Here is a 13,271-nt window from a genome sequence, read left to right as displayed (position 1 = left end):
TGTCCAAAGAATGTTCTTCCAGAACTGTGCTGGTTTTTTTAGATGTGTTTTAGCAAAGTCCAGTCTAGCCTTTTTATTCTTGATGCTTATGAGTGGCTTGAACCGTGCAGTGAACCCTCTGTATTTACTTTCATGCAGTCTTCTCTTCATGGTAGATTTGGATATTGATACGCCGACCTCCTGGAGAGTGATGGAGAGCTCCTTTGACCGCATGTTTACTTCACAGCAAAATCTTCCAAATGCAAGCACCACACCTCAAATCAACTCCAGGCCTTTCATCTGCTTAATTGAGAATGACATAACGAAGGGATTGCCCACACCTGTCCATGAAATAGCCTTGGAGTCAATTGTCCAATTACTTTTGGTCCCTTTAAAAACAGGGTGGCACATGTTAAGGAGCTGAAACTCCTAAACTCTTCATCCAATTTTAATGTGGATACCCTCAAATGAAAGCTGAAAGTCTGAACTTCAACTGCATCTGAATTGCTTTGTTTAAAATTCATTGTGGTAATGTCTATAACCAAAATTAGAAAAATGTTGTCTCTGTCCAAATATATATGGACCTAACTGTACAGTATATGCCTAGTTCAGGCAAGTGGCAAGGATGTATCTGGCTCCAAATTTTGCAGCAGGACAACCAGCCCAAACATATAGCCAATATCATTAAAGGGACAGTCCAGACTTAGAAAAAGAGTCTGTATTCACGTTATTACGATTCCCTGATGCAAGAAAGTGATCCCGTGACCTTATGCATGTGACTTGCATACCTGGGGTCACATGCCAATTCGATGTATTAGGCTTCTCTCAATAAAAGTGAGTTGATTGCATTTGTTTCTTAGTGATAAACTTGAATAAAAATGTGACCTTCCAAGGGTTTTGTATTGGCTGGAAGTGAGAGCCTCTCAGTGAAACAAAACGGAAGAAAAAAATTTAAGCAACCTGGATGACCACTGAGGAAAAAATTATTCGGCTTCTCTCAGATTGTAAAATAAGGATGTGTTTATCTAGGATCAGATAGTCGGCTGTGCACATTGATATCTGCGGGTTTGGCTGACCTTAGTCTAATGTGTATGGGTACATTAACTACTATTTAATGGTAATGGGCACTTTTCAGCATCTTTCACTCGTCTGTGTTTAAACCCGTACGTGTAAAATGGTTCGTGAGTCATCAGTGTACGGTCCGTGAGTCATCAGTGTATGGTCCATATGTCATGAGTGTACAGTCCATTTGTCATCAGTAAAAAAAAAAAAAGAAGGCAGTTCGCCGAAACGTGTGTAGGGGCAGGCAGTGGCACCCACTAGAGGTAATTTTTACACTACCATTGTATACTTTTGCTGGTGATCTTTTTACATCTATGGATAGAATAATTTTGTACTGAGTACTTATATATATATAATAGATGGTGGCCCGATTCTAACGCATCAGGTATTCTAGAATATGTATGTAGTTTATTTATGAAGATTTAAGAATAATGCAATGAGTACACAGGATTTTCCTGGGTAAAATATATACATTATCAGTGAATCAGTGTTTAAATCCCGCACCAATATCACTGATTGGTCGCGGTCGCGACCAATCAGCAAAGCGTGGTTCATATCCCGGGCCAATTCGCGGCCGGACTGCGCCTGTCGCTGATTGGTCGCGGGCAGCTGGCAAGACCAATCAGCGAAGAGGGATTTCCGTTACAGACAGAATTAGACGATTATATAGTAGAGTAGTAACTATGTGCAATATACTAGCGTGTTTAGTTTCTATGTAGTGCCTCTGTACAAAGCATGGTTGGTGCCTCTGCCATTCTTTTTGGTTTCCCACTTTTTTAATGCCTTGTATGTTGTCTTGTGATTTTTGTTTCTTGTTAATAAATTTAGTATTTTTATAATTGGTTCTTGTGTACGTTTTTTTCTAATCGGACATTTGTCATCAGTGTACATATGGTCCAAGCGTCATCAGTGTACGGTCCGTACGTCAGTGTACGGTCTGTATGTCATCAGTGTACGGTCTGTGCATCATCAGTGTATGTAGAGTCCATGTATCATCAGTATACGGTCTGTATGTCATCAGTGTACGATCCGTGTGTCATCAGTGTACAGTCTGTGTGTCATCAGTGTACAGTCCGTGCGTCTTGAGTTTATGGTTTGTGTGTCATCAGTGTACAATCCGTGTATCATCAGTGTGTGACCTGTGTGCCCGTTTTTACCATCAGTTATCGTTGGTGGTTTTCACAGATGGATAAATAAATGACAAAGCCTCTGCTATACTTTGAAATGTTAATCACAGGCAGCACACGGATGGCGCACAGGCTGTACACTAATACTACCTGTGTGATATGGGTTTTTTTCTGGACCCATAGACTTGTATTAGCACTTTTCATATGTTGCACTGTAAAAAAAAACGGACAAATCTCCGTAAGTTTTGCACAGGCACACAGTCTGTGAAAGATCACGGATATGTGGACTGCCTCATAGACTATAAGGGTATGTGTCCACGTTCAGGATTGCGTCAGGATTTTTCAGCAGTTTTTGTAAGCCAAAACCAGGAGTGGAACAATTAGAGGAAAAGTATAAGGGCTCATTTCCACTGGCGAGGAAAACGGACGAGTGCAATCCGATAAAAAATCGGATTGCACTCGGACCAATGTTATTCAATAGGTGTCTTTTCATTTGCGATTTTTTTCTCAGCTGAAATCGGACTGAGAAAAAAATCGCAGCATGCTGCGTATTGCTGCGATTCTCGGACGAGACTCGCCAATGCAAGTCAATGGGTGCGAGAAAAAACACGGACGGAATAAGGACCATCCGTATTCCGTCCGTTTTTTATGGATACATCACCATTCTGTGGCCTAGAACACTGTCCATGGTCCTGTAAATTACTGTATAAAAATAGTTGCAGAGAAATAAAACGGATTGCATACGGATGTCATACGGATGTAAAACGGATGGTGCGATTAAAAATCGCATTGCACTCGCATTACACTCGCATGACAATCGCATACGCTACATCCCTTTTTTCGGTCCAGATTACGGACCGATTTGTCTCTCGCCAGTGGAAATGAGCCCTAACAGAAACATACGCACCACTTCTGCATTTATCACCCACTCCTGGTTTTGGCTTACAAATACTGATGAAAAATCCTGACCAAATCCTGATGCAATCCTGAACGTGGACTCATACCCTAATGGTTACCGGGAAATCATATAAAAAAAGAGGTGTGAATAAGCCAAATCACAAATAGAATGTATTAAAAGAATATTTTTATTGAGGTAAATAAGATAAATACCAAAAATAAAAGGTAAAAATATATGTATATACCAGTGCTAGCCACAAGATAGCGCCAACAGCAATGATACAAGGTATTTGTAGAAGTAATTGAAATGAAAAAACTCCTGCTAACGTAATGTGACTGAAATAATTACTAGAGGTAAAAAGTATCAAAAAACTAGCAATCAGTCAAGTGAATAGTCACAAAACAGAGACAGGGAAATGCCAGTGAAGTAAAGTAATTACCGATGACCTGCTGTGGCGCCAAAGAATCCCTACGTACGTTTCGGCTGAATGAGCCTTCTTCCGGGTGAGTGTCTAAAGTGTGGAAATGACCTCTATATATACTCATATATAGCCAATAGAAAAGGGTGTTAAAAGAGACTTGTATAAGAAGCCAGTAATGATTGACGCATGTGGACGCCCACTACCCGCCCGTCGCCCCCATCCACCGAAGCGTCATGGAGACATCACGGTCAGCTGACCCAGAGGAACGCCCACAGGTCATGTGAGCGGACTGCAGGCCAGGAGACTGGGATGGCAACAATGACGCGTCGGGAGATAGGAGGGGGAGGTGAGCCCACATGCGTACAACTGGAATGTGTGAGATAGAGCCTGCTCTGTAGAAACGGAGCAAGCGTATGAATTAGGCTGCTTTCACACTAGCGTCGGTAAGGGCCCGTCGCAGTGCGTCGGGCTGACGTACCGACGCATGCTGTGAAAGAAATGCCCGACGTGGGCAGCGGAAGCCGTCTTATGACGCTTCCACTGCCCCATTGTAATGTCCAGGGAGGAGGGGGTGGAGTTTCGGCCGCGCATGCGCGGTCGAAAATGGCGGACACGACGTGCAAAAAAAGTTACATGTAACTTTTTTGTGCCGACGGTCCGCCAAAACACGACGCAACCTTCGCACGACAGTTGCGACGTGTGGCAATACGTCGCAATGCGTTGGTAATGTTAGTCTATGGGGAAAAAACGCATCCTGCAGACAACTTTGCAGGATGCGTTTTTTCTCCTGACGACATATTGCAAACGACGCTAGTGTGAAAGTAGCCTAAGAGATCCATAGACACTGACCATGTGTGTGAACCTCAAGTTATATAGAAAAAATAAATAACACTGAAGTAAGTGCCAAAAAAGGATAAAGAAATAGAACATAAAAACATGATTAAGCCGCTTATGCATTGACTAGATGGTGGCCCGATTCTAATGCATCGGGTATTCTAGAATATGTATGTATGTATGTATATAGCAGCCACATAGTATATAGCACAGGCCATGTACCAAACAGTATATAACACAGCCCATGCAGTATATAACATTGCTCACATAGTATTGCCCACATAGTATATAGCAGCCACGTAGTATATAACACTGCCCACGTAGTATATAGCACAGACCACGCAGTATATAACATTGCCCACGCAGTATATAACATTGCCCACGTAGTATATAGCACAGCCCACGCAGTATATAACAGGCCACGCAGTATATAACACTGCCCACGTAAAATATAGCACAGCCCAAGCAGTATATAACACAGGCCACATAGTATATAACACAGCCCACGCAGTATCTAACACTGGCCACGTAGTATATAGCACAGCCCATGCAGTATATAACACAGGCCACGCAGTATATAACACTGCCCATGTAGTATATGGCAGCCACGCAGTATATAACACAGCCCACGTAGTATATAGCAGTGTGGGCACCATATCCCTGTTAAAAAAAAATTAAAATAAAAAATAGTGCTATACTCACCCTCCGTCGTCCAGCAAAGCTGTGTCGATACGCACACGGCTGCCGCTAGCTTCTGTTCCCAGCGATGCATTGTGAAATTACCCAGATGACTTAGCGGTCTTGCGAGACCGCTAAGTCTTCTGGGTAATTTCGCAATGCATTTCTGGGAACAGAAGCTGGCGGCAGCTGCATGCGCCTCAGGGGGCGACGGAAGGTGAGAATAGCAGGTTTTTTGGTTTTTTATTATTTTTAACATTAGATCTTTCTACTATTGATGCTGCATAGGCAGCATCAATAGTAAAAAGTTGGTCACACAGGGTTAATAGCAGCGTTAATGGAGTGCGTTACCCGCGGCATAACGCGGTCCATTAACGCTGTCATTAACCCTGTGTGAGTGCTGAGTGGAGGGGAGTATGGAGCGGGCGCCGGGCACTGACTGGACAGGAGTAGGGAGGGACTAATTCTTGGCCGGACTGTGCCCATCGCTGATTGGTCGTGGCAGCCAGGACAGGCAGCTGGCGAGACCAATCAGCGACACGGGATTTCCGGGACAGACAGACAGAAAGACAGACAGACGGAAGTACCCCTTAGATAATTATATAGTAGATAATTCTGGACCCTATTATTGTGCAAATAGAAAAATAGAAAGTGACATTGCTCCTCACACACTGTCCTCTATGTAAGGCCGGAGACACACTGGTGCGAGAGACGGCCGAGTCTCGCTGGTTAAAAGCAAGCTGTGGCACCTGCACTCCGGAGCGGAGCGTGCGGCTCCATAGCAATACATGGAGCCGCACGCTCCGCTCCGGAATGCAGGTGCCACAGCTTGCTTTTAACCAGCGAGACTCGGCCGTCTCTCGCACCAGTGTGTCTCCGGCCTTATTCTCTCCCTCACAGACTGTCCTCCATGTTATTCTCTCAAACACACACTGTCCTCCATATTATTTTCTCCCTCACAGAATGTTCTCCATGTTATTCTATCAAAAACACAATGTCCTCCATGTTATTTTCTCCCTCACAGACTGTCCACCATGTTATTCTCTCCCTCACAGACTGACCTCCATGTTATTCTCTCCCTCACACACTGTCCTCCATGTTATTCTCTCCCTCACAGACTATCCTTCATGTTATTCTCGCCCTCACACTGTTCTCCATGTTATTTTCTCCCTCACAGACTGTCCTCCATGTTATTCTCTCCCTCACAGACTGTCCTCCCTGTTATTCTCTCCCTCACAGACTGACCGCCATGTTATTCTCTCCCTCACAGACTGTTCTCCATGTTATTCTCTCACAGACTGTCCTTCATGTTATTCTCACCCTCACAGACTGTCCTCCATGTTATTCTCTCCCTCACAGACTGTCCTCCATGTTATTCTCTCCCTCACAGACTGTCCTCCATGTTATTTTCTCCCTCACACACTGTCCTCCATGTTATTCTCTCCCTCACAGACTGTCCTCCATGTTATTCTCTCCCTCACAGACTGTCCTCCATGTTATTTTCTCCCTCACACACTGTCCTCCATGTTATTCTCTCCCTCACACATTTTCCTCCATGTTATTCTCTCCCTCACAGACTGTCCTTCATGTTATTCTCGCCCTCACAGACTGATCTCCATGTTATTCTCTCCCTCACAGACTGTTCTCCATGTTATTCTCCCCTTCACAGACTGTCCTCCATGTTATTCTCTCCCTCACAGACTGTCCTCCATGTTATTCTCTCTCTCACAGACTGTCCTCCATGTTATTCTCTCCCTCATAGACTGCCCTTCATGTTCTCGTTCTAGTATATGTATGTAGTTTATTTATGAACGCTTATTGGTCGAGGCCGCCCAGGCGTGACCAATCAGCGACGCGGGATTTTGGTTGCAGACAAACAGACCCTTTGACAATTATATATATAGATATAGCACCATTAATTCCATGGTGCTGCACATGAGAAAGGGGTTACATACAGGGTTATAGATATCGTTTACAGTACACAAATTTAAGATGACAGACTGGTACAGAGGGGAGAAGACCCTGTCCTTGCGGACTTACATTCTACAGCTAGTCAGACTTACATTGTCTGACTAGCCAATAGGGGGAGTGACTACTTACAGTGCCTAGGGCAGCATGAATGCCAAATACGGCACTGTATATATATATATATATATATATATATATATATATATATATATATATATATCTATGTTTTGAAGAATATTTGGTTTTAAAAGAATGTGTACAGTTGAGTATTACAATGCGATTATACATGAGCTTTTATATACAGAGAACTGGTCTATGTAAAAGCTCATGTTAAAATCGCATTGCAGTCGGATAGCAATCACAATGCACTCGGATGTAAATCGGATGCTAGGTGTGAAAATCGCATTGTACTCGCATGGCACTCGCATAGCACTCGTCTGTTTTTTCGGTCCGGAAATTGGACCATTTTTTTTCTCATATATGGGTATGAGCCCTTAGTCAAACCATTGGGAGTGCCCCCTCTGTGGACAACATTTGTTGAGGACATGCACAAAGAGACTGCCAGGCTTGAATAGAGCGGATGATCTCAGAGTCCCCTAATTTCGCTGCTAGCCTGAGGTCCTTAATTAAATCAGAGGTGCGAAAACTAGTAGTGCACTAGCCCCTTCAGAGGATAGAGGTGGTAAGGGAAAAAGAAGATCCAAACCATCACCTTCAACACCCGAGGATTCTACAGGGTCAGAGAAAGGGGACCCGTAGGAGTCTGACCAGACGATCATCTCCTCAGATAGCAGCACAAAGGATCGTCACTGCTTCCCCATAGAAGGAACTGATAAGCTGGTGAAGGCCATACGATAAACAATGGGTCTGATGGACCAAAAAGTTAAGATATCAGCTCAGGAATTCAGGTTCGGAGGCCTAGAGCAGAAAAAAACGTAGCACCTTCCCAGTAAATGAGCAGATACAAAACCTAATTAAAAAGGAATGGGAAAAGCTGGATAGGAAGGGACAAGGTTAAATTCCTTTAAAAGAAAGTACCCCTTTGAAGAGGAAGCATCCTCCTCTTGGGATAAAGCCCCAAAATTGGACGTAGCAGTATCCAAGATTTCAAGAAGATTTTCCCTGCCGATTGAAAACTTGGGGTCATTAAAGAAGATATTGGACAGGAAAACTGACAGCTTCCTTAAGGCAGCCTGGGAGTCCTCATTGGGGGCCCTAATACCGGCAATTGCGGCCACTTGTACGGCCAGATTATTGAAGATCTGGCTGGACAACTTGGAGGAGGAGTTACAGCAGCAAGTACCGAGGGATACCTTCCTGGTGTCGATTCCAACTATCAAAGGAGCAGCAGCGTTCCTAGCAGACGCCTCAGCGAGATTGGCAGCCATATCGACTGCGTTGTCCAATGCAGGCCGCATTGCGGTCTGGCTAAAATGTTGGCAGGGGACATGCAGGCAAAGATTAAGCTTTCTTCTCTCCCCTGTGAAGGGAAATTCCTGTTCGGACAAGCCCTCGATGAGATTCTCAAGAAAGCAGGGCATAGGAAAAAAGGTTTCCCTAGAGCACCCTTTCCATCCTTTTGGCAGTCCTTTTGGAAGGGTCGCTATTCTTGCAAGAAACCGTTCAGAGACCAGGACAAACAGGAGGTGCGGCCTAAAGGGGGAGACCAAAATGCCCCCCAGTGACTCGTTTTCCCAGGTGGGAGGGAACTTTTCTTCCTGGATCCTTCACATAATAGGATCAGGCCTAAACTTAAGATTCCAGATCCCACCTTGAGAGAGATATATGGAGACCCCTGTGTAGCCATTTTCGTACAAACAATTGGTGCTGGAAAGCGAGGTACTCCCTCTCAAAGAAAAGCATGTATTGGAAGAAATTCCCCCAATGGAAATAAAGAGGTTCTACCCCCCCCTCACCCTATTTCTGATTTTAAAAAAAAGCGGACACATCTTTGAGAATCATTATAAACCTAAAGACATTAAACAAGTTCTTAGTCGTCCCTTCATTCAAGATGGAGTCGGTGAGGACAGCAGTAAAGGGTCTCTTTCCAGACTGTTATATGGCAGTCCTGGACCTCAATTATGTCTATTATCATGTACCTTTTGTCCTTTCATTCCACGTTCTCCCTGTCGTCTCCTGCACATGCCCCAATAAAGGAAATTTTTTTTGCTTCAACAGACCGATGAGTGCATTCCTATTTTTTCTTGTATTGGATTTTACATTATCTCTGGATCTTTGCACCCGAGGGTCTTGATTGTTCAGGCAGTTGTGGCAATAGCAGCGACATTAAGCGCTCGAGGTATAGACTCTGGGTCTCAGCGGTGCCGATTTTTTTCTTTTAGGCTAGGTTCACATTGCGTCAAGTACATGGCGTTAAACGGATCCGTTAAACGCATGTACAGAAAAGGATCCAATTTGTCGAAAAATCGGCATCACGTTAACGCTTGCGTTAACGCAGGTGACCGCGTTTTTCTCATTTAGATGTCCGTTCGCGAAGTATCCGTTTGTCTGCGTTTGTCACTGTCAATAAAGTTTATTTACTTTTTTTTTTTTTCTCCTTTTGTCATCGTCGGGGTGTGGGTGCAGACTCATTCTCCATTTTGAAAGCGTTGAGTGAACTTCTGCTAGCAAGATGTTTGTGTCTGAGCTCGTTCGATTTCGCCTGATGCGGTTGCGACTTCGGCAGAGAAAGCGTAGTTCGCAAAGGAGATATTGGATCCACGAAGTGAATTTCTTGCGGAATACATATGGTGCCTTTCACACCCTGTATCTTCAGCTTCGGGATCACCCCTCCAAATTCCAACGCTATCTACGGATGTCCATTGAGACCTTTGATGTTCTGCTCTCACATGTGAAGGATGAGATACATCATCATCGCAGCACTTTCCGTGAAAGCATCTGTGCGGAGGAACGTTTAGTAGTGACTGTGAGGTAATTATACATTTTTTAATCATTCTATTGACAAACACTAGATGTAGGTATCGTGGGGCATAATGTTCATTTAAGCAATAGTATATGCTATTGTATGTAGCCTTTTAGTTGTCCTTTAAAATCCTAACAATTTTTTTTTTTTTTCTTTTTCAATGCCGACAGATATCTGGCTACCGGAGAATCTTTTGCGTCACTGCATTACCAATTTAGACTTGGGAAGTCAACAATTTGCCAACTGGTTCGGGAAACTTGTGATGCCATTTGGAACAACTTGCAACCACTTGTGCTACCAACCCCGACATCAGAAATGTGGCTAGCGATTTCCCAACAGTTCGAGGATGTGGCTAATTTCCCCAATTGTATTGGTGCCGTGGACGGCAAGCACATTCGTATTCAGAAACCAGCGCATAGTGGGTCCCTCTATTATAATTATAAGAAATACTTTTCTATTATATTGATGGCTATTGCGGATGCAAGATACCGTTTTGTAGCTGTGGATATTGGTGCGTATGGCCGGACTATTGATTCCAGAGTCTTCAGAGACTCCAACATGGGGAGATGTTTGTACAGCAACAATTTTAACATACCCTCATCACGATCTCTACCGGGGATGGAAGATCCAAGTTTGCCCTTTGTTTTAGTTGGTGATGAGGCATTCCAACTTGGACAAAATCTCCTCAAGCCGTACTCAAGCCGTAGTCTGAACTCCACCAGGCGCATTTTTAATTATTGCTTGAGTCGCGCAAGACGTTATGTGGAGTGTGCCTTTGGTATTTTGACCTTAAAATGGCGAATTTTACTAACTTGCATGCAACTGCAACCAGAAAATGTGGACCGTGTTGTGAAGGCATGCATCTGTCTGCATAATTTTGTTGCCAGACATGAACCCCAGGTGGTTGACCCCGATGAATGTGAGTCGAACCTCATTAGCATTGAATCTACTGCTGTTCTGTCTACAGCTCAAATAATGAGGATTCGTGACCAATTTGCACAGTACTTCACACATGAAGGGCATGTTCCATGGCAAGACAGACACGTGTGAAAATTATTTAAAGTCTGAAGTTGTGTCCTGATGTTTTGTTTAAAGTGTTTGGGTTTTTTTTTTGTTTGTTGTATTTCCCACAACCTTATGTCTTGTACAAAGTTACATTCATGTTGTTATGTTGTGCTAAAAGTTAAATTCATACAAGAATCGTAAATTTTAAACAGTTTACTAAAGTTTCCGAATTTGCATGAAAGAACTGTTGCTAGACATGTTTAACATATTATATCCCATAGGGATGTAAAAAACACACACGAATTTGGGTGCAAAAAAAATAATTCACCAACAAAACGTGAAACGCAGTAATTGCACCTTGCTGGGGACAGTGAGCTGTCCTATAGACTCTGGTATTGCGCGGGCGTATTGTCTGCCCAACTGTATGATGGACTGCTACTTTGTCTCTGATGTTCCATGCTCGTTTCACCCCGGCTTCTATATTGAGGGTTGTAGGCCGGCAGGTCTATGCTTCTTGTTCTCGATGGGGCGGGTTCCTGGGGGCCCACAAATTCCTCAAGAAGGTCATTCAGTCTTTGCCTAAACAAAAGGTTTCTGTGTGCCGGGATATTTTGTGCTACAGGCACATAGGACAAAAAAAGTAGCTTCCACTCATTTGCAGAATAGACAGACTCGCGTGATTGCAAGTCGGTTATTTCCCGCCTCAGGTCTTTGAGTTCACTACGACACATGTCCTCAACCCGTTGGAGTCCATCGACAATAATGGCATCAGCTTCATCTTTTTGTGATGCTCGCTTGCGTCCACGCTGCGATTGCAACTGGGCACTCACACCTGAAGCTACAGTGCTTCTCTCCCCAGATCGTGGCTCACTGATGCCAGACACATCTTCAGCGCCCGTCTGCTGGCTTGGTTCCAGTGGAGATGGCTCCAATTCCTCTGCCTGTCTAGGCGCGGCGGTACTGCATATCATGCTGTAACCCACAAAAAAAATAAAATTATTTTGCTTGAATTAATAAATTTTGTCTCGCACACAGACCTATTTGTACTTACGAGCGCTGAGACACTGTTTTTTGCAGAAAGAGCAATTGCTCGTAATGCACATACGGGGTCACCCGTTTGGCACCTGATCCGCTTGGTGGATTTTGACTGTTCCGGTAGTCACGAACAAAGCGGTCCCTTATTGATTTCCAACGGGTATGGACCGCATCCGCTTTAAATTTAAAAAAAAAAAATTAAAAAAATATATAAATAGTAGATAGATAGTTCTTATATTGATAGTTGATAGTTTAAAAATTGTGTATAGTTAGTTAAGATAGTTAATATATAGATAGTAGATAGATAGTTGATAGATAGTAGTTATTAGATAGATGATAGAGAAATAGTTGAAGAAATAGTGTATAGATACTGTAGTTGAGAGTTGAGACATAGATAGTAGACAATTTAACATCAACAATATTTACCAATTTTTTTCTTTGAGGTTGACGACTTCTCCATGTATCGGGGATCGAAGTGAGAGATAATTTGATCCCACAACTTGCGGTTCTTCACGATGTCATGGTGGGAGCTGTCGCTTTGGTCCCATATTGAGGGGTTGGCTTCCACAAGGTTGATCAGTGTCTCGTTGTGAATGGTCAACGGCTCTTCGTCAACCACAATCCTTTTCTTTTTTGGCTCGCTGACTTGGACTATGTAAACACAAAACGTTATGTCGAAAGGTTCAATTTCACTTTATTGGTAGATAGATTGATACATAGATAGATAGATAGATAGATAGATAGATAGATAGATAGATAGATAGATAGGTACATAGATAGATAGATAGATAGATAGATAGATAGATAGATAGATAGATAGATAGATATAGAAAAAATTAGAACAGCATCATATTACCACACTTGCAGTGCAAAGCTTTTCAAGCCAGTGTTCAAACGGCTCCAACAATATGAGAAAAAAAGGAAAACAGCACAAAAAATTGTAACAATTTTTTGTGCTGTTTTCCTTTTTTTCTCATATAGATAGATAGATAGATAGATAGATAGATAGATAGATAGATAGATAATAGATGGATAGATAGATAGATAGATAGATAGATAGATAGATAGATAGATAGATAGATAGATAGAGCGAAAGATAGAGAGAGCGAGATAGATAGTGGACAGACACTTTATAGATATAGCAGATAGAAAGTGAATAGATAGATACATTGTTGATAAATATTGGATAGAAAATTTCTAGTTTTATATTTACCACTGGCAGTTGTGGCGACGACAGACGGCGAGGAACCTTCTTTCTCTTGTGTCCTCCGTGTGCCACAACCTATTGTGTATGTAAATGGAAATAAATAAAATTACATTTCTTGAATCAATAAATTTATG

The 13,271-nt window shown here is 42.9% G+C and overlaps 1 protein-coding gene across 1 annotated transcript; it reads right to left on the bottom strand.

Moving 5' to 3' along the window:
- Positions 1 to 11,275: 11,275 nt before the first annotated feature.
- LOC143815940 (uncharacterized) lies at positions 11,276 to 12,466 on the bottom strand. Its single transcript, XM_077295760.1, has 3 exons — positions 12,357 to 12,466; positions 11,947 to 12,106; positions 11,276 to 11,867 (listed from the first exon to the last, which is right to left on the bottom strand). The coding sequence occupies exons 1-3, from the start codon at positions 12,388 to 12,390 to the stop codon at positions 11,276 to 11,278; spliced, it is 786 nt and encodes a 261-aa protein (XP_077151875.1). The 5' UTR covers positions 12,391 to 12,466.
- Positions 12,467 to 13,271: the final 805 nt, after the last annotated feature.

The sequence above is a fragment of the Ranitomeya variabilis genome, chromosome 3, assembly GCF_051348905.1.
Source record: "Ranitomeya variabilis isolate aRanVar5 chromosome 3, aRanVar5.hap1, whole genome shotgun sequence".
NCBI lineage: Eukaryota > Metazoa > Chordata > Amphibia > Anura > Dendrobatidae > Ranitomeya > Ranitomeya variabilis.
Note: the sequence above shows the minus strand (reverse complement) of the source record. Positions and strands in the feature narration are given on the sequence as shown.